Genomic DNA, 22605 nt, shown 5'->3' on the forward strand with positions numbered 1-22605 from the left:
ACACACACACACACACATATATATCCAATTAGAAAGGTGTCTTCACATTACCAGGACATAATTTTAATTGGTAGAGATAGCTAAGGACTGTCAAAAAGACTAAGTTAAGGATCAAAAATGAAGCTGTTCAGAGGAGAGTAATATAGCCTAGAGAAGGAAAGTAAGGGATAAGGACAGGAGACTCCTTTAAATTCTTGAAGCTGATCTATTCTCTGAGGCATCACAGGACTGAACTAAGGTGAGATGGGAGTAAATCAAAGCAGATTTCAGCTCATTGCAATCCCTGAGAGCTAGTCAAGTCATATCACAAAAGTTAGAGTCGTATTGCTGGCTTCAGTGGTCCTGAATTATGCCTAACGTGTCAGAGGAACGATTCTTGCACTGGGTAGGAGACTGAACTAACTGACCTTAAATTTCCCTTCCAACCTTTCTTAACAGACACAGAATCGGGGGTGGGATGTGAAATTTGGGTCTAAGAGAAAGGTGGTCGTATTTTCTGAGACTGTAGATACAACGAAAATTCCGACTGCAGGAGAAAATAGAATCAGCCATTTCTCTCCAGGAGGACTATAGCAGCACCATGACCGTCAGACAGCCCATCAACAAACACTGAGCAGCTACCCTATACCAGGCATAGTCCTAGGAGCAGGCAAAGAAAATAAGAAAATTTCAAAAGCACTGAGGTTCACGAATGCTTGTTTTCCATTTGCATCATGATTCACTGGCACAGTGTTCTCTTCAACATGCAAAAATCACTTCCGCCATCACATTTTTCACATGGAGAACATTGCACCACCAAAGTCTAGCTCCTCTTCATGCCTACTAGATAAATGGGACTTAGCACAGGCAAAAATGCGAGGCCACGCAGGGGAAGCTGAAAGAGGAATGACCACAAGAACGCAGACTGGGGCCTCAAGACGTGGCCTTTGACTCTGTACTTGGAAGTAGCACAATGCACAGAGCAGAGGAGGCATCCAAGATTCAGGCTGGTTTCAGGAGCATGGTGACACTTGGCCACACTGCAGTTATTACACACAGGGCAGGAATTCCCTGTAGTAGGACTCTGTTAAAATGTATAACCTGAAGTACTTTGCTCTTTAATATCTGAGCTCCATCATCAAAACATTACCTAGTTATTCAAGACCCTAAGAGAGCATACTTGAAAAAGAGATCAGATTTGTGGTTACCAGAGGAAGGGGAATCAGGTGGATTGGAGGAAGGTGGGCAAAAGGTACAAACTTACCTTTTTGGGTTTTTTGCCCTTTAGACCAATTTATTTTATATCCATTTAAAATATCATTCAACAAAGGACAATAGAGTTATAAGATAAATAAGTTCTAGGGATGCAAAGTATAACATGATGACTATAGTTAACACTCCTGTATGATACATAGGAAAGCTGTTAAGAGAATAGATCTTAAGAGTTCTCATCAAAAGGAGAATTTTTTTCTTTTCTTTTTATTGACATAAGGATGTTATATGAGATGATAGGTGGATATCAATTAAACCTATTGGGGTGATCATAATATATGTAAATCAAACCATCACACTGTATACCTTAAACATACACAGTGTTGTATGTCAGTTATTTCTCAATAAAATTGGGGGAAAAAAGCTGGCATATTTGAAAGGGAGATTGTGGGTGGTAGGGAAAGGACTGAGGTTTGAGGACAGGAGTAGCTAGTAGGCACTGGACCCCTGGGAAGGGGAGGAGGGAATAATGAGGAAGGGCAGAGCAACTTCTGGACGCCGCCTGGGGGCCTTGGTGGATGTTTTAGTTCAGAAATTAATAAAGAATAATCCCTTACAGAACTGCAGCAAGAGGTAGTCCCAACGAGCCCATCATACCTCTTTTTCTTTACAGGAGTAGTAGCAGAGTTGGAAGCTGGGGTGTTGGTGGCATTTGCACTGAACAAACCTCCAGGTTGCCTGTTTCATCACAAGAACAATGATCACATTTCTGAAACTTTTCCACTCTACCCCACCTTTGAAAGGTCTTATAATCTACTCATATTCCCACCTGCTCTGAATCCATCACAAAATATTTCACTTGAGCATGAAAGAGCAACAAGAGAAAAAGTTCTTCCTTAGTTTACTATTTTACAAATTGCCAGGCTATCATACTAATAATTAAAACCGAAGGAATTGAATGAAGAAGTCATTCATTATATGACATGGTGTGTCTGAAACCCAGACCTATCAATTCCAATGTCCTATGGATTCCTACATATATTTTTTGATCCTGTATATGTTGTGACTAACAGAATCATATTGAAATTTTTTGCATTAAAAGCATTAGTTTAAGAAAACATTTAAAAATCACACCATTTTAAATCTCTATTTAGCATTTATTAATATATGCAGACCCTCAAAAAAAATGGAGGTCACTCAGGCCTTTTTCAACTACTGGAGGTGCAGTCCAGTGTGAAAATTACTTTATTTGTAAATACAAATTTAAAAACCAACTAAGTTTTCAAAAATCTACCTAGTTTGGTAGTTTATAACAACCATTGTTAGTACCGGGAAAATGTATTTTGTCTACATAGATTGTTAGCAAAGCCATGATTTCATGACTAAGTTGTATTGTAGATACGATGGGTGTTTTGGGAGCAAGTGAAATGTGCAAGAAGAAAGAGTTGCCATAGGGACAGGGAAAGAATTAAAAGGTTCTAGATTTTAAAACAAGAAAAGAAAAACAAGAATGACTTAAGCTTTGGTGTTTGGTTAGAGGAGAAGTCCTTCTGTGTAAAAGTCCAGACAGAAAACACTTGAAATTTTGTAGAGCATTTCAATATTTCTACTATTCAACTCTGCCCAAAGCTATGGGGGCATGGCTGAACTACAATGAAACTTTGGTCTGAGGGCAGTATATCCTGATTTTTCTTGAACGCATAGGAAGAAATACACTTTATCCTTAAAATGTAATGTCAGTTAGAAAAGTACATACATCTTTGTCTCTTCTGGTGAGCGAAACGTGGACATGTTTCTGGTAAGAAAAAAAGAAGGCAAAGTCTGAGCAGCAACAAAGAATGAATTCTTGCATCAATTTGCAATTGTCCATGAACTTAGAGTTATTATTATTAAAAGTTAACATTATTTGCGAGAAAGAAAAAGAAAGCATCAGTATTTGAATAAATTTGAAAAGTTGATCTCATGATTTTTTTACCTTTTGTGTATTAGATTCCAAAAGAAATTTTTTTTCTTTAGAAAATTCATTATCTTCTAAGCCCCGTGTTTTTTTTGCTGGGTTCAGTAATTTTCTTTAACAATAGGAATGTAAAATTGACGTTTACATGTATTTCATAATCTTGCCACCAGGATAAATTAAACAGAAACATAAATGTGGTAAGAATGATGGCCTGAAGCAATGAACTCTCTTGATTTTGAAGCCAGAAGTAAGACTTTATTTTTCTTTAACCATGAGCAGGAGTAAAGTTTTTATGCCAGAATTATTTGTGTGAAAAAAAAATAGAGAATGGGGCTTCCCTGGTGGCACAGTGGTTGAGAATCTGCCTGCTAATGCAGGGGACACGGGTTCGAGCCCTGGTCTGGGAGGATCCCACATGCCGCGGAGCAACTAGGCCCGTGAGCCACAACTACTGAGCCTGCGCGTCTGGAGCCTGTGCTCCGCAACAGGAGAGGCCCGCACACCGCGATGAAGAGTGGCCCCGCTTGCCGCAACTAAAGAAAGCCCTTGCACAGAAACGAAGACCCAACACAGCAAAAATAAATTAATTAATTAATAAACTGCTACCCCCAACATCTAAAAAACAAACAAAAAAATAGAGGATGAGAATTTACAGAAAGATATTAAGCAGAATTGAAGAATCCTACTTAATATCAAGTAAATAAGTAACGCTTAGAAAAATATTGTATTACTTGAGCCTTTCCCAAAGTTAGTAGATACTGTTACCTATTGGTTACTCGGTTATCCAGGGTATTGGCCTTATATGTTTTGGCAGCATCATTTCTGTCTGAGATCCTTTATAAAGAAATAAGACAAAAGTCTGGATGAACATTTAGACTATTAAACTCCTTTCAGATCTCGTTCTTGCTATAATCACTTCACAACAGAAACTTTCTCTGGTAAAAACAATTGCTTTTCAGGTGTTACATGTTAGAAAATTTTGCAATTAACAAAAAAGCTACTTACAACAAAATCTATTTATGAGGCTATTTTGATACAGTTTGCAACTTTTAAAGTTTATGTTTTTCAACTAGCCTTTCTGACTCATTTGAGCATTTAACCCATTAACTATTTCATATTCACTATTGTTTAATAATATATCTAGCCAATGACAGTACTTCCTATATCGCTACAAGGAATCAATGGAAGACTTAAGCAATTTTTAAAAAATGTTTTGTGGCATAGACCATGCTATATGCTTGTCAAACTCTTTATTTTCCTTCTGAGCACACAGGAAGACCATATTTCCCAATCTTCATTACAATTAAGTTGGGACCATATGATTGCATTCTAAACTAAAGAACGTGGGCGGAAATATTATTCATGACTCGCAAACCCATCATAAAACCTCTTGTGTGATCCTCCTTGCTCTTTCTTCCCCTTCTGCTACGGCTTTGATGCCCATGGGTTGAAGATGGCAGCATTAAAACCTAGGAATGAACCTAGGTCCCTGAGTCATTCTATGGAACAGGATCGTCCCCTAATTTTCCAGCCAATCCCTTTGGACTCTGAGGGGAGTAAGCAGTAATCTTCTATCGGGCTAACCGACCAAGATTTGGAGGCAGGAGAGGGAACTTGTTACAAGAGTTGCTCTACCCTGGCAAACTTGTTTACACTGACTAACACATTTTGTTAATAGGCCCTGCGGACCATCAGAGGTTTTAAACCCTCTAAACTCAGGTCTCCACAAGGAGGGTAGTTCTGGAAAAGGTGTGTTTGTCTGTCCTTTGGGTCATAAGACAAACTAGGAATCCGGTAGTCTGCATGCCAGTGGTGGGATCTCACAACTGCAACCCCTGTTCTGTCCCTTCCCGCCAGGAAGAACACACCAGATAGGAAAGCTCTTCCTGAGATGTGGGGCTGTCTTCTGGAGCACTCTGCAGGCTTGCACAAAGCTAGGATGTGGCAAAATCACGCTCCAGAAAACAAAAGATCAGCAAGATTCTTCTGTTGATCCCATACAATGGGTCTACTATAACTTTCTCTAAACTTTCACTTTTATCATCCACTTTAGTACAGGGCTTTATAAACTGTTCCTGGGAAGAAGGACACTAACCTTGCCTTGTTCTAAAAAAAAAAAAACATTCATGATAGAAAAATATGGCTTAATTGTCATAGCTTTAAAATGATTTCAATTCCTAGATGTCACTTTGACATGTGCAACTAAAACATTGGGTAAATAACCCTAATTGTTAAAATTCCACGAGTCAACCCCAAATAGTTTCTGTTTATGGTATGTAATGCCACAAACTGATAACTCTTGAATGTAAAAAGGAAGAAAGGTTGGAATCCTCCAGAGCTCCATATTCTCAATAGACTGTTCACAATACAGGTATTGTCTTGTACAGAATGAATCCAAGTATTAAAAACTCATGATGAGGGCTTCCCTGGTGGCGCAGTGGTTGAGAGTCCGCCTGCCGATGCAGGGGACACGGGTTCGTTCCCCGGTCCGGGAAGATCCCACATGCAGCGGAGTGGCTGGGCCCATGAGCCGTGGCTGCTGGGCCTGCGCGTCCGGAGCCTGTGCTCCACAACGGGAGAGGCCACGACAGTGAGAGGCCCGTGTACCGCAAAAAAAAAAAAAAAACTCATGATGATCTCTCAGGTGATCATTAGGCCAAAGACTATAAGTAAATTCCCTGTACTAATTGCTACTGAGCCTCTGATGTGTTTATAGTTAAAGAGCTCTGCAGTAAACCACTGTGAATACCATAAGATGTCAGGTAATCCTAAATCTTAAATGTTCTGTGGAAACTACTCAGCGTTTATAGCTGTCTGTGAGATCCTCATATAAGATAAAAATAATCTTGGGAAATTGCTACTCTGGTACAGGGAAAATGACAATCTGTCTAAAGAAAACAGAGCGTTAATTTCAAACACCTTCAAGGTTTAAATAAAGGAGAGTTCTGAGGTTACAATTAAATGAAGTTAATCAAAATTCTACTTTGTTGATCTATGTGGGCAATACTGCATGTAATAATAAAAATAGCTACCTACTACTCTTTGCCACTCATCTTATACAATTTCCTCTACTCTTCAGAACATCCCTACAAGGTAGGTGTAGTTATTTTCGCTTTATAGATGAAGAAATGGAGTCTCAGAGAAGGTGTGTGGCTTTCTCTTGGCCACACAGCCGGGAAGTAGTCTATCTCCAAAGTCTTCCCAGTAGGCCCCAATGTCGTACACCTGGTTCTGTAGTGTAATTGTTCCAACACTCATGATCAACATGTCTTTCTCCAGTTGCTATTTTTCACCTCCACTATCTCTTTCACTCCACTAGGGGAATCAGTGTATAAACAATATTGGAGAGCTCTAAACCATCATTCCAATGCATTCATCAATTTCTTATTACTTAGGGAGATTAACTTTGTACTTCTCTTAGAAACTAATTTTCTGCCAAGTTGTGATATGAGATTAATAGGAGTCAGTCTCAGAGACAGGAAATACCTAAACAATATAACGAGCAGCAGGATCCAACCAAAGGAAAAGTAACACTTCCATAACCGAACACTAGAGGGCTCCTTAACCTAGGTTTTCCAAATTAGTCAAGAAACCACCTTCAGGGTTTGCCCCATAGTGTATGCATGTACACAATTATTAACTTATATTTCTTTAGAACACTTCATATTTTTACCAACAGACGTATATTTTAAAAGGGAACTCTTCAAATGTAAAGTCAGTACTTTTCTCCTAGTCATTTATTATATGCGTTAGTATTGAAATGGCACACATACACACCTGATACATTTGATCATCTAACTCCCAAAATTATTTCACCTCTTGCACTTGGAGTGGCCTGCATGATAGGAGTCTGACTCCTGTTATGAGGACTTGCCTTTCTTTACAGACTCCTGTGTTCTCTCCCTCACATCTGTTCCCACACTTACAGAGATGTAGCTCACTCTTGGGAGACAGACACTAGCTGCGGAAGGACCTGACCAGGATACTTCTTCCAAACGTGCGCCGCTAAACCTCTGTGTAAATAAAGCAGGGAGTCTCTGGCCTCATTTTCTAGTTTACAAAATGAAGGTTTGGGCTAGGTTGGTGGCTCTGAATTTTGGCTGCACATCAGAATCACTTCCTAAGCTTTAAAAAATGTCCGAGTCCTACCTCAGACTAATTAAATTAGAATTTGGGGGATGACAGCTGGTGGGACCAAGTCATCAGCAGAGTTAAAAAGCTCTCTAGGTAATTCTGATTTGTCGCTGAGGCTGAGAATGACTCAGCTTGCCTGTGAGGCCTGGTCTAGTGTATCGCTAAGTTCCAAGGCTCTATCTTGACTGGCCTGAGAAAAGCTTTCAGACACACAGCCTACAAAGGCTTAGGTCTCCCACATATTCACCTTTCTTGAGACATAATTATCTCACTTGCAATTACATTCCTAGAAGTAGGGTTTCCGTCCTCAATTCGCAGTGTAATAGGACAGCCTGCAAGGCGGAGGTGAATGGGCAGAGGTACTATGACTCCTCTCCCAAACTGATTTTTGAATTACAAGAGAGAAGTCACCTCCTTAGGGATACCAGGGCTAATCAGCTATTCGGGAGATTGACTTAAAAAGCTATGAAGAAAAAAAAAAAAAAAAAAGCTATGAAGAAGCTGCCGTTGTTCCAAGGCTGCTGGTTTTCAAGGCTACCATGGAGCTGGGGAGAGGAATAGGTGAATAGGAAGCTTTAAAATGTGGCAATTCGTGCCGTTCTTACTGACAGCCAACTCTTTTTCTTGAATAGACACTTAGCAAATTGTTTCAAGCCTTTGGTTAATTTCCAGAGTTCGGAAAAAGTTGATTTTGACAGTTTTTTCCAGTGTTAATACTTTTCTGGAGGAGTGGATTTTTGGAGGTCCTTACTCTGCCATTTGGAAGTACTTCTCTCTTATTTGCAGAGTTCTTTATAAACTCTGGATACAAGTGTGTGTGTGTGTGTGTGTGTGTGTGTGTGTGTGTTTTATCAGATCTATGATTTGCAAATATTTTCTCCTTGTCTTTGGTTTGATGTTTATCTCTTAACAGTATCTTTCAAAAAGTAGAGACTATTAATTTTGATGGATTTCAATAAAGCAAATAAATTATTTTTTTAAAAAAGCTATGAAGAGTGCAGAAGTTCATGCATTTGCTGTATTAATTGGCACAGGCATGGTGTGAATATAGAATCTATTAGATGCCATAAGTTTCAGCATATGTGCTTCAATTGTAGCGGGTGGCATGTTTGTCTCCAAAAGCAGCACATCTTTAGCTACAGGGAGTGGCTTCAACTATAAATGGCCTCAGGTATTCACTATGTCTAGATTCCAAATAACATGTTAACTTTGTTCTTTACTTATGCCTAATAAGCACCTCTACCAAATATAAAATTAAAATGTGACTTGTAGCATTTACACTTCAACTTGAATAGATATTCCTCAATTTTCTATATAGGGATGAGCCCTTCTTTTCCCTCTGTCTAAGACTGAGCCAATAACAGCCTCAACCAATGACTCATTCCACAGCCATATGGTGACTCCACTGCCGAAAGAGTTGTTTCACTTTCTAAAGTAAAGAGCTAATGTCTTTATCCTAGAGCAGATCAAAACTACTGTATTATTAAAAGGTATAGTCTCTCCATAAGGTAATTATACAGAAACTGCTGTTTCTCTGCCTCTGGGATGGAAAGACCAAAGTTAGAACAAGAACTGGCTACTCACACACAAAAAAACTATATTCTCCATTTAAAGTTGAACAGACCACATGCAGTGCTCACCTCACCTATATTCAAACCGGTTTCTTCGGAATTTTTCCTATTGATCTACTGCTAGCAAGATTTTAGAAAAATGGCATATCAAGTCAAGATTTTGTGAGTTTTGAAGAAGAAGATAATTCAATCTTTATAGTCCTTCTGTCCCTGGAGATAAAATATCATGGTTCAAAACTTACTTTGGTAAACATTTAAATGTCTCATGCTTTATAAGAAACTGGATTTAACATATGTTATGCATTCCGTTTGCGTGGTTCAAAACACCTTACCTGTCCAAAGTGTCACCAGATCTGTGCCAACTGATTGTGGCTTTTGGCTCATCCCTCTCATTTGTTTTCCTGTAGCAAAAAATAATTATAGAAAGATCAAATAAATTACAAAAAATAGTTATAAAACATCATGGATTTGGTAAAATTTTGTCCTATTCGGGTAGGAGATGTACATGTTACAGACTTGGAGTACCGAAATCTTCCCAGGCTTTGACTTGGGTAGGATAAAATATAGCAAACCCTATTCTCCATGCTAATAAAAGAATTCTTCTCTAGGTCCAATTATTCTAATTACAATGTAACACATTCAAATTGGTGATAAGGATATGTAAAACAAGCAGCACAACACGCAAAATGGTTAATAACTAATATGTAGTGTTTTCAATGTTGTTGATTTTTATGTAATAGGAACTCAGTCCCTTATAATCAGCTATATTTTGTTTGCAGAGTTTCAGCAGAGCCATAAGCCAACACAACAGCTATGTACAAGTTGCTTCATTATAAGTTCAGCACCGTGGACAGGGTTGAGAGAAGAGACCTTGCTGGCAGAAAAGAGGGAGGGAGAGAGAAGAAAAAAAGGAAAAGAGAGAAACAGGAGACACTGGAAAGAAATGAAAAGAAGACAGTGGGGGAATAGAGAAAGGATGGATGGGAAGGATAGGAGAAGAGAGGGGAGACCGGGAGAAGAAGGGAGAGGAGAGACAGAGGCAGAGAGTTAAGACGGACAGATAAGTAGAAAAAAAAAGGGAGTGGGGGAGAAGACAAGAAAATAAGGGAAATGAAGATAGAAGGCCCAATAGTAGGAACGATGATCACCAAAGCAGTGGAGCTATCTTGATCAGACTGATCAATCAGCAAAAAAAAAAAAAAGCCTGTTTAATGCTTTATATAACATTGTGATACAGGGAAAGCAAGCTCTTTGGAGAATTATACCATGATTTACAGTTTGCATTTCAAAGCATCACCTGAAGCTGACAGACCAAACATACTGAATCAGAAAAAGTACTAAAACAGTATATTATTTAACATGTAATTTTTAACTTGATAGAGTATATCTTTATCAAGCAAATATTTGGAGGTAAACGATATACTGTGCTGATGACTGTGAGTGAGGAAGTCGAGAATGAATTATCTGTAACCCCTACACACACAGAGCTAGAGGGACAAATCAGACATACGTCCAAGTGCAACAAGTGGTCAGTGTCGTAGAAAAGGTTCAGGTCAAGTGCAAGGAAGTTTGAAGCTGAGAAAGCTTATTTGTGGAGGCGGGGATCACAGAAGGCTTTCGGGATGAGGTGCAGGTCAAGGTGGATCTTGGAGGATAAACAGACATGAACAAACAGAGGTAGAAGGAATAGTGTCGGTTAAAGCAAGAATAAGGTTAAAAAATGCCTAATGCAATTCCCTGTATTTTTAAAGAAACGCAGAGTGAAATCATAGTGTGGTTCACCAGCAGGTGTGATACATGAGTGCAGGTAGGTGCTGCAGGGCCATCTGACCCCCTTCCAGAAAACAGCCCCTTTTACAGATGTTATTGTTGTATGTCTCATTAGTAGCTTTATTCTTCCAGGCACTTATCACCACATGACATATTATATTGTGTTTGTTTATTTTCAGTCTCTCCCTCCTCCACCTTCAACTAGGAAGCAAGTTCTATGAAAGTGGGGATTTTGTTTTGTCCCCAGACTTTAGAATAGGGACTGGCTCACATAGGGCATCTCCACAGGTACTATTTTTGCTTCTGCCTCATGTGACATGTTTTAATGATCGGGCAGCGGAAGGACAGTAAAATGTCCTAGTTTGTGCACACTATGAAGCTTGTTTTCTAGGGTGATGAGACTATTATTTATTTTCCTTTTCCTCTATTTTCAGTCTCTGCTCGTGTGGAACTCTTGGACATATCATTGCTTCTCCTGGAAGCGCCTCTTAACGACCACGTCCTCAGTGAGGTCTCCCACTCATTCAGGGAAAGTTAGCCACTCCCTGTGCTCCTTCCCATAGCACCGGCACAACACACTTCCACAAGCACCTTCCATGGTAAATTTGAGTATTTGTGCTTATGTATTCATCTTTTTCCATGAAATGTGAGTTCCTTAAGGTCAAGGCTGGTGTCTTATGCATCTTTGTGTTCCCAGCACCTGGCACAATGTCAGCACACACTGGTGCTCCAGCGTGGTATTGGGTGAACATCAAAGTGGACACAGCCTCTTCAAAAGGGTAGAAAAGTGTCACATGGGCATCCATTTGAGCAAATGCGAGGAGATAAATGACCTACACTACCTTTTAGGAAGATGTCATTTGAGACGCAAGTCAAGGGGTCAAAGGGGAAATGTCTCAGGCTTGCAGATTTTTGTTACTTAGGATAAAAGCTCAATGTGCTTTAGCCAAAATGCTGTCCAGTAACAGGAAGGGTTCAGGTAACCAACAGAGTTTAAAATATAAAGTAAGCATAGACTGCATTAAGGTCCCGTTATTCTGAAACACACTAAGAGCACAAAGCTTAGTCTGCCTGGTCACACTTCACAACAAGTATGTTTGTTCTTTAATAGTTGCAGAGAAAGGCAAATAAAATGGAGGGGGCATTTTTCACTGGTGTCTGGATTCAGATGATTAGGTTCCCTTTGTTTGGTGAGTTGAGGGCCAACAGAGAACAAGGATGTAAGCTTCGAAATCATGACGACCAAGGAGAGGGCATGGAGAGAGCCTGCCAAATCACAGAACAGTCAATTGGATGAGCCAAGGCTGGAAACCCAAAAACCAATCAGATACTTTGTGTAGAAGGGGGTAAACTCAGGACCCTGAGAACACATCAAAATCATGAACAATTTTTAAATGGTTCAGAAAAATTCACAGATAAAAATTCCAAAATAGACATACTCAAAGTGTCTACTTAACTTTTTAAAGTCCCCACCATGAAAGACAATCACTAAGTATATCTTGGTGGAAGACACTGGCTACTGGACCAGATAAAACTTGTGTCTGAGAAATAGTTAAGTTCTTCTGATGGGTGTGGGTGTTTGTATGTGTGTGACTATAAATGTACTTTAGTAAGAATATTATCTATTTATTTCATCAATATTAGATTATTTACATCATTGTGCTTACGAGTTTTGTTTGAATTTTCCTACTAATTTGCATTTGTCAGTCTATTTGCCATTGAGTAACATTTAGTGGTTTTCCACAAGCCTAGGAGTTTTTGAAAAGAAATGCACTGTCCCATAAAGCAAGTGAACTTAGCTGTTGTTCTGCTTTTAGGGTTCCTTTCTCTAAGGCTCAGAAATATCCTATGTTTCTGTGGCGGTCCCTTCCCTTTCCTGTCAGGAGGGCCACCTTGGTAGGGTAGGCAGTGGATTGATTATTCTACACCTCCAAGCCGTATTCTGGAAGCATAAAGCTGGAAAAGCACAGTTTGCCCTGTAAACACCCCTGATGATATCACAGATTCTCCTTCATGTGCCCAGGATGTCAGGGAAAGCCTGAGGCTAGCTACAAATATTCAGCCTGTCTTGAACAAGTCTACTCTAAAAAATGACTGTCTTTGTGTTTCTGCTAATGAATAACTCATCTGAAACACCCACCTGTCTGAGGCATCATGGGAGTTATGTCTATGGTGTACCACCCTACCATAATTTTCATATCTTCAGAGGAAGAACAAAATCAAGTCACATGAGAAGTTATCACAGTATTTAGTAAGCATTAAATAAGGCAGACATGAAAGAGCTCACAATGTTTGGCAAGGTTAATTCATTTTACTTTGGGTGTAAAAACACAACTATGCATTTATTTTAACCAGCCACCACCTGAAAGAGCATGGTGAAAAGAAAAAAGTTTGTCACTACAAACAATCATTATTCCAATTTACCCCATGAGATTTCCATGTGATTCAACAATGGCATGAGTGTTTGTTATTTGGCTTTTTGGTTTTGGGTTTTCTTCAGCAGTGTGGGAACATGCGGCCATCTACTTTGCATATATTAGAAAAGTCCTTTTCTGCAGGAAGGCAAACGTTTTTTCAAACGTGTTTTAAATTTAATTAAGCCCAGGCTAGAGGATCTATGGTGGGGCTATTGGAGGACTCTGGGAGGGCTCATGACAAAGACTGCTTCCCAGACCTTCTGCTGTCACTGTCCTTGTTCCCATGGTGAGCCACAGCTGCCCCCCACCTCTGCAGGAGACCAACACTAGCAGGGTCTGGATGTTCTGGTCAGGTGTTGGCCTGAGCCTCTGAAATGGGAGAGCTGACGTCAGGACACTGGTACACCAGAGACCTCCCGGCCCCTCATAATATCAATTGGCAAGAGTTCTCCCAGAGATCTCCATCTCAACGCTAACACTCAGCTCCACTCAATGACCACCAAGCTCCAGTGCTGGACATCCCATGCCAAACAACGAGCAAGACAGGAACACAACCCCACCTATTAGCAGAAAGGCTGCCTAAATCATAATAAGTTCACAGACATCAAAAAACATACCACCAGATGTGGTCCTGTCTACCAGAAAGAAAAGATCCAGCCTCATCCATCAGAATACAGGCAACCATCCCCTGCACCACGAAGCCTACAGAACACATTGAACCAAACTTACCCACTGGGGGCAGACACCAAAAACAACAGGAACTAGGAACCTGCAGCCTGTGAAATGGAGACCCTAAACACAGTAAGTTAAGCAAAATGAGAAGACAGAGAAATACGCAGCAGATGAAGGAGAAAGGTAAAAACCTACCAGACCAAACAAATGAAGAGGAAATAGGCAGTCTACCTGAAAAATAATTCAGAGTAATGATAGTAAAGATGATCCAAAATCTTGGAAATAGAATGGACAAAATACAACAAATGTTTAACAAGGACCTAGAAAAACTAAAGAGCAAACAAAAAATGACAAACAACACAATAAATGAAAGTTAAAATTCTCTAGAAGGAATCAATAGCAGAATAAATGAGGCAGAAGAACGGATAAGTGACCTGGAAGATAAAATAGTGGAAATAACTACTGCAGAGCAGAATAAAGAAAAAAGAATGAAAAGAATTGAGGACAGTCTCAGAGACCTCTGGGACAACATTAAACGCACCAGTGTTCGAATTATAGGGGTTCCAGAAGAAGAGAAAAAGAAAGAGTCTGAGAAAATATTTGAAGAGATTAAGTTGAAAACTTCCCTAATATGGGAAAGGAAATAGTTAATCAAGTCCAAGAAGTGCAGAGTCCCATATAGAATAAATCCTAGGAGAAAGCCACCAAGACACATATTAATCAAACTATCAAAAATTAAACACAAAGAAAAAATATTAAAGGCAGAAAGGGTAAAGCAACAAATAACATAAAAGGGAATCCCCATAAGGTTAACAGCTGATCTTCCAGCAGAAACTCTGCAACCCAGAAGGGTGTGACAGGACATATTTAAAGTGATGAAAGGGAAAAACCTACAACCAAGTTTACTCTACCCAGCAGGATCTCATTTAGATTCGATGGAGAAATTAAAACCTTTACAGACAAGCAAAAGCTAAGAGAGCTCAGCACCACCAAACCAGCTTTACAACAAATGCTAAAGGAACTTCTCTAGGCATGAAACACAAGAGAAGGAAAAGACCTACAATAACAAACCCAAAACAATTATGAAAATGGTAATAGGAACATACATATTGATAATTACCTTAAATGAAAATGGATAAAATGCTCCAACCAAAAGACATAGACTGGCTGAATGGATACAAAACAAGACCTGTATATATGCTGTCTACAAGAGACCACTTCAAACCTAGGGACACATACAGAATGAAAGTGAGGGCATGGAAAAAGATATTCCATGCAAATGGCAATCAAAAGAAAGCTGGAGTAACAATTTTCATAGTAGGCAAAATAGGCTTTAAAATAAAATCTATTACAAGAGACAAAGAAGGAAACTACATGACGATCAAGGGATCGATCCAAGAAGAAGATATAACAATTGTAAATATTTATGCACCCGACATAGGAACACCTCAATACATAAGGCAAATGCTAACAGCCATAAAAGGGGAAATCAACAGCAACACAATCATAGTAGGGGACTTTAACACCCCACTTTGCCAATGGACAGATCATCCAAAATGAAAATAAATAAGAAAACACAAGCTTTAAATGACACATTAGACAAGATGGACTTAATTGATATTTTTAGGACATTCCATCCAAAAACAACAGAATACAATTTCTTCTCACGTGCTCATGGATCATTCTCCAGGATAGATCATATCTTGGGTCACAAATCAAGCCTTGGTAAGTTTAAGAAAATTGAAATCCTATCAAGAATCAGTTCTGAGTACAATGCTATAAGACTAGAGATCACTTACAGGAAAAAAACTGTAAAATATACAAACACATGGAGGCTAAACACTACACTACTAATTAACCAAGAGATCACTGAAGAAATCAAATAGGAGATAAAAAAATACCTTGAAACAAATGACAACGAAAACACAATGAACCAAAATCTATGGGATGCAGCAAAAGGAGTTTAAGAGGGGATGTTTATAGCAATACAATCCTACCTCAAGAAACAAGAAACATCTCAAATAAACAACCTAACCTTAAACCTAAAACAATTAGAGAAAGAAGAACAAAACAAACCCAAAGTAGGCAGAAGGAAAGAAATCATAGAGAGCAGATCAGAAATAAATGAAAAAGAAATGAAGAAAACAATAGCAAAGATCAATAAAACTAAAAGCTGGTTCTTTGAGAAGATAAACAAAATTGATAAGCCATTAACCAGACTCATCAAGAAAAAAAGGGAGAAGATTCAAAAAACAGAATTAGAAATGAGAACAACTGACACTGCAGAAATACAAAGGGCCATGAGAGATTACTATAAGCAAATATATCCCAATAAAATGGACAACCTGGAAGAGATGGACAAATTCCTAGAAAAGGACAACCTTCCAAGACTGAACCAGGAAGAAATAGAAAATATAAACAGACCAATCACAAGCACTGATATTGAAACTGTGATTAAAAATCTTCCAAAAAAAAAGCCCAGGACCAGACGGCTTCACAGGTGAATTCTATCAAACATTTCAAGAAGAGCTAACACCTATCCTTCTCAAACTCTTCCAAAATATAGCAGAGGGAGGAACACTCCCAAACTCATTCTATGAGGCCACCATCACCCTGATACCAAAACCAGACAAAGATGTCACAAGAAAAGGAAAACTACAGGCCAATATCACTGATGAACATAGATGCAAAAATCCTCAACAAAGTACTAGCAAACAGAATCCAACAGCACATTAAAAGGATCATACACCATGATCAAGTGGGGTTTATCCCAGGAATGCAAGGATTCTTCAATATATGCAAATCAATCAATGTGATAAACAATATTAACAAATTAAAGGATAAAAACCATATGATAATCTCAATAGATGCAGAAAAAGCTTTCAACAAAATTCAACACCCAAATACGATAAAAGCCATCCAGAAAGTAGGCATAGAGGGAACTAATCTAAACATAATAAAGGCCATATATGACAAACCCACAGCCAACATCATTCTCAGTGGTGAAACACTTAAACCATTTCCACTAAGAACAGGAGCAAGACAAGGTTGCCCAATCTCACCACTATTATTCAACATAGTTTTGGAAGTTTTAGCCACAGGAATCAGAGAAGAAAAAGAAATAAAAGGAATCCAAATTGGAAAAGAAGTAAAACTGTCACTGTTTGCAGATTACATGCTATACATAGAGAAACCTAAAGATGCTACAAGAAAACTACTAGAGCTAATCAATGAATTTGGTAAAGTAGCAGGATAAAAAATTAATGCACACAAATCTTTTGCATTCCTATACATTAATGATGAAAAATCTGAAAGAGAAATTAAGGAAACAACCCCATTTACCCTTGCAACAAAAAGAATAAAATACCTAGGAATAAACCTATCTATGGAGACTAAAGACCTGTATGCAGAAAAGTATAAGACACTGATGAAAGAAATTAAAGATGATACAAACAGATGGAGAGATATACCATGTTCCTGGACTGGAAGAATGAACATTGTGAAAATGACTATACTACCCAAAGCAGTCTACAGATTCAATGCAATCCCTATCAAACTACCAATGGCATTTTTCACAGAACTAGAACAAAAAATTTCACAATTTATATGGAAACACAAAAGACCACGAATAGTCAAAGCAATCTTGAGAAAGAAAAATGGAGCTGGAGGAATCAAGCTCCCTGACCTCAGACTATACTACAAAGCTATAGTAGTCAAGACAGTATGGTACTGGCACAAAAACAGAAATATAGATCAATGGAACAGGATAGAAGGCCCACAGATAAATCCATACACATATGGTCACCTTATTGTAGATAAAGGAGGCAAGAGTATACAATGGAGAAAAGACAGCCTCTTCAATAAGTGGTGCTGGGAAAACTGGACAGCTACATGTAAAAGAATGAAATTAGAACACTCCCTAACACTGTACACAAAAATAAACTCAAAATGGATTAAAGACCTAAATGTAAGGCCAGACAATATAGAACTCTTAGAAGTAAACAGGCAGAACACTCTATGACACAAATCACAGCAAGATCCTTTTTGACCCACCTCTTAGAGAGGGAAATAAAAATAAAGAAATGGGACCTAATGAAACTTTGAAGCTTTCACACAGCAAAGGAAGCCGTAAACAAGATGAAAAGACAACCCTCAGAATGGGAGAAAATATTTTCAAACAAAGCAACTGACAAAGGATTAATCTCCAAAATTTACAAGCAGCTCATGCAGCTCAATATCAAAAAAGCAAACAACCTAATCCAAAAATGGACAGAAGACCTAAATAGACATTTCTCCAGAGAAGACATACAGATTGCCAACAAACACATGAAAGGATACTCAACATCACTAGTCATTAGAGAAATGCAAATCAAAACTACAATGTGTTATCACCTCAAACCGGTCAGAATGGGCATCATCACAAAATCTACAAACAATAAATGCTGGAGAAAGTGTGGAGAAAAGAGAACCCTCATGCACTGTTGGTGGGAATGTAAATTGATACAGTCACTCTGGAAAACAGTATGGAGGTTCCTTAAAAAACGAAAAATAGAACTACCATACGACCCAGCAATCCCATACTGGGCATATACCCTGAGAAAACCATAATTCAAAAAGAGTCATGTACCACAATGTTCATTGCAGCTCTATTTACAATAGCAAGGACATGGAAGCAACCTAAGTGTCCATCGACAGGTGAATGGATAAAGAAGATGTGGCACATATATACAATGGAATATTACTCAGCCATAAAAAGAAACAAAATTGAGTTATTCGAAGTGAGGTGGATGGACCTAGAGTCAGTCATACAGAGTGAAGTAAATCTGAAAGAGAAAAACAAATACAGCTTGCTAACACATACATATGGAATCTAAAAAAAAAAATGGTCATGAAGAACCTATGGACAGGACAGGAATAAAGACGTAGACCTACTAGAGAACGGACTTGAGGACATGGGGATGGGAAGGGTAAGCTGGGACGAAGTGAGAGAGTGGCATGGACATATATACACTACCAAATGCAAAATAGATAGCTAGTGGGAAGCAGCCGCATAGCACAGGGAGTTTAGTGCGGTGCTTTGTGACCACCTAGAGCGGTGGGATAGGGAGGGTGGGAGGGAGATGCAAGAGGGAGGGGATATGGGGATATATGTATACTTATAGCTGATTCACTTTGTGATACAGCAGAAACTAATACACCATTGTAAAGCAATTATACTCCAATAAAGTTATTAAATTTAATTAAGCCCATTATATCTGAAATTTTTCCACTTGTTGGTCTTGACAGTTTCCCTTGACAAAATGTAGGAAAATAAGTACCAATATTTGTGGTTAAGAAGGTTGATTTTTCACAGATTTAGCCTATTTTTGAACCATGAGATTATATACTTTGCTCTGTTTGGTCCTTAAAATAACCCTATAAATTAGGCAGGGGATACACTTATATCCAGTTCACAGATGAGAAAATTGATCAGGGATTCTGTGGCTTTCCTAAGGCTAAAAAGTTAGCAAGTGACAAGAGTGATCTTTTTATTCCAAACCTTCCCTTTTCCTACTGGTCAACCCTTCAATAGAACTTCATACATAAGATCCTGAAGTTATGTCTTCCTTACTTTGTATAGTGGACCTGAAAGGGCAGGCAATTTTAGGAAATGTCCAAACATGTAGTAGAGACTTTGGCCTTGAGCCAAAGCAGAGAATAAGTATCAGAACCTTTCCATGTCAACCCAACCAAACCTGAAATATCACATTTCTCCTGGTTCTGATTACTCAACACTCTGGAACCACTTACAGTAAAGCTATAAAAGAACTGCAGTAGATAATTAAAGAAAGATGTGCAGTGAAACTGAAACAATTCCAGCGAATATATACCCTCGAAGATGCCAAGAGAACTTCTCCATCTCCCTGGGATCCCCTCCCTAAACTTGTGGGAGAGTAGCAGACACAAGACGCATTTCTGCCTGAAGAAAAATACATAGCACGTAGCCCACTACTGGGCCAGCAGGCGTGGGGAAAGCATCAGAGCCAATTTCCCCTTCACTCAGCAGCTGTCATGCCAGCCAAGCTGGCTTCCTTGGGCCTTTTTAAGGAAGCATGTCTGGCATAAAACCATCACTTCTACTGACTATAAATTGTCTTAGCCATCTAAATTGTCTTCTACTGACTATAAATTGTCTTAGCCATCTAAATTGTCTATCGCCCCACATCTGTGCAAATTTGTGCAACCCAAAATTTGTGATCTACCTTTGATATCATTCTACCACCATGGAAAAAATAGAAATGTCATATTAGCTTCCAACAGAAGCAGTAAATGTTGCTTTATAGAAGGAAATGATTGTTTTCTAAGAATGCTAGCTCCAAAACTTAGTGTGAGTCTCCAAATAACCCTATAGCTCCTTAAAATAATAAAATTTAATAACAGAATTTAATAGACATTTTTGTTTAACAGTTACAAGTACACTCCTCAAACAACCATGTATGGACAGTTTAGTAGAAAGCTTAGAGAGATTATCCTGTAATGCAGGGATTCCCTACTTCAGTGCTGTTGACATTATGGGTTTGATAATTTTTCGTTGTGAGGTGTGTCCTCTGCCTGGTAGGTTGTTTAGTGGCATTTCTGGTTTCTACTGACTAGATGTCAGGAGTACCCCCCAATTTTGACATTTAAAAATGTCTCCTGACCTTGCCAAACATCCCGTGGGAACAAAATTGTCCCTGACTGAGAACCATTGGTGTAATGGGAAGATAATGGGTCATGTTACTTTCAGCTCCACCTCTTAATAGCTGTGTGCTCTTGAACAAGTTACCTAACTTCTCTGAGCCTCAGATTCCTCCTCTGTAAAAATGAGGATGTAATACCTACCTCATGTGATTGCTATGAGATTTAGTGATGCTTTATACGTAAAGTACCTAGTATCTAGCCAGACACATAAGAGGGAATCAAAGACATATGCATATGTGTATGTGCGTATATACATATATATACACAATTTATAATAAATATATATGGGCTGGACAAATGCCTATTATAAATCTATGTTGGCAATGAGGTGATATGCTTAGGTTAATAGTCTTCAGATCTTTAAACATACAGTTAATAGAAACAATGCTTAAAGCAGAAAATACTTTCGTGATGGTTAAGTGTTTTCTCTTACAAAGTGATACTGCATTTACCACCTTTCCCTACCTAGAGGTATACGACCAGTGGGGACTAAAATGAGTTGAGAATTGATCGGTTTTACTTGCACATAAGGAAATTTTAGATAAATTATTATTAAATTTGTAAACTTGGAATCATACTTGTGTTTGTTTCAACTGACATCAGGCACCAGGAATCTCGTTACCATGGATTAAATATTACCTTTTTGGAAATTGGAATGTCTTTTTTTTTTTTTCAGATTATCAAGTAGGCACCAATGTCTATGCTATTTATAACAGCGAAATCCTACTTTTTTCTCACTAATTACTCATATTCTTTTAGGTATGTGAATATTAACAATGGTAGAGATATTCTTAAAAATCTGATGTAACGAATTTATGCTTACTAAATCTTACCAAACATGAGGCCAAGCAACAAAGTGTTTTAGAAGGAAAGTATCCAATTTCCGCATCGCCATTAGTTTCCCAAATGGAGAATGGCTCTTTCTACTCACCCACCCACCCATGCTCTTACTTTTCTTCTTCAGGACGTTCCTTTATCCAGCTGTTATCCTGTAAAAGAGTCCTTCTTTTGTTCACATTGTGAAAACCCCGTTGCTTCAGTGTAGTCCCCTGAGTGGTACTCTTCATATCTATCAACAGAAAAATGAAACAACAAGAGATGTAGTTGCATGGAGTTGAGTGTGTGTTTATTACTTGGAAATCTTGAGAGGAGCATCTGATTGGCCAGCATCACTCTTCTAGGCTGGCAAATCCGGTACTGTTTCAAAGTAAGATGCACCGGCAAGAAAGAATAAATCCCACACCCCATCATCAAAGATAACTTATAAAACTGCTCCAACTGAAATTGCTCGTGCACACCATGAAGCCCTGCCCCACACCTGGGAGTGTAGAACCACAGGCCTGGGAAAAACCAATACCGGGTTTAGTGGGTTGGCCATTTTGCTCAAAAAGAAATGTGCCTCAGAAGGACACACGAGACTGTTTTAGAAGTACCTAGTGAACAACAGTAAGTCCTGATGCTTCTGATTATAAATAACTTAATTCTTTGATCTTACGGGAGCCAAAAGCACAGAAGGTCACACACACTTGATTTTTAAAAGAAATTTTTGAATTGCAATTAGATGAGTAAAATCTATAGCACTCTTACTTTTTTCTTAAGCCTAACTTCGGCCATGTTAATTAAATTAGATGGTTGCTTCTAAGAATTTCATAGCTACATGGGAAAAAAAAGACCTGTGCGTTGTTTTTCTCCTATTTTTAAGTTCTCTGAGTAAGGGAAACATCATCTACATTACCATTTCCTGTGGGAGATGTTTTTCTCAAGGTAAAATTGGACATGCTGCCTTCCAGTAAGGATCTAAAAGAAAAATGGGGATGGGGAAAACACAGTAATGCCTCGACAAAGAATCAACAAGGGACTCATTCATTGCTAACGAGACACATTTTTCAATGACATTGTGGTCACATAATCTGGTATAATGAATACATGATATGAAGTGACCCCTAAGAACCTGAGAGTTCATCTATTCCAATGCATTTATTTTACAGATGAGGAAACTGAAGCCAGGAGTACTTAGTGTCCCCTGTGTTATAGGACAAGCAATCGGCTGAATCAGGCCATCAATTAACTCATTTATTCAATGAAAAAATATGCATTGAGTGCTTGACACTGAGCCAGGAGCTGGAGACACAAAAAGATAAGTAAGACAAGTATCGGGTCAGGTCAACAGGGA

The 22605-nt window shown here is 38.7% G+C and overlaps 1 protein-coding gene across 3 annotated transcripts in view; it reads right to left on the reverse strand.

Annotated features, from left to right (window-relative positions):
- Positions 1-22229, reverse strand: part of SCEL (sciellin) — a 119814-nt gene extending 97585 nt beyond the window's left edge. For all 3 annotated transcript variants that reach the window (XR_003434686.1, XM_027116041.1, XM_027116040.1), the window contains exons 1-6: positions 22168-22229; positions 21384-21501; positions 9186-9254; positions 3914-3982; positions 2948-2986; positions 1849-1929 (exon numbers count right to left, since the gene is read on the reverse strand). Coding sequence is in view for 2 of the 3 variants with exons in the window: in XM_027116041.1 (XP_026971842.1) it covers positions 1849-1929; positions 2948-2986; positions 3914-3982; positions 9186-9254; positions 21384-21501; positions 22168-22210 (419 nt within the window). In the remaining variant the exon portion in view is untranslated. The remainder of the gene's footprint in view (positions 1-1848; positions 1930-2947; positions 2987-3913; positions 3983-9185; positions 9255-21383; positions 21502-22167) is intronic.
- Between the last annotated feature and the right edge of the window lie 376 nt (positions 22230-22605).

Source organism: Aethalodelphis obliquidens, unplaced genomic scaffold (assembly GCF_003676395.1).
Source record: "Aethalodelphis obliquidens isolate GAN/ISIS:26980383/991018 unplaced genomic scaffold, ASM367639v1 scaffold15, whole genome shotgun sequence".
In the NCBI taxonomy this organism is placed as follows: Eukaryota; Metazoa; Chordata; class Mammalia; order Artiodactyla; family Delphinidae; genus Aethalodelphis; species Aethalodelphis obliquidens.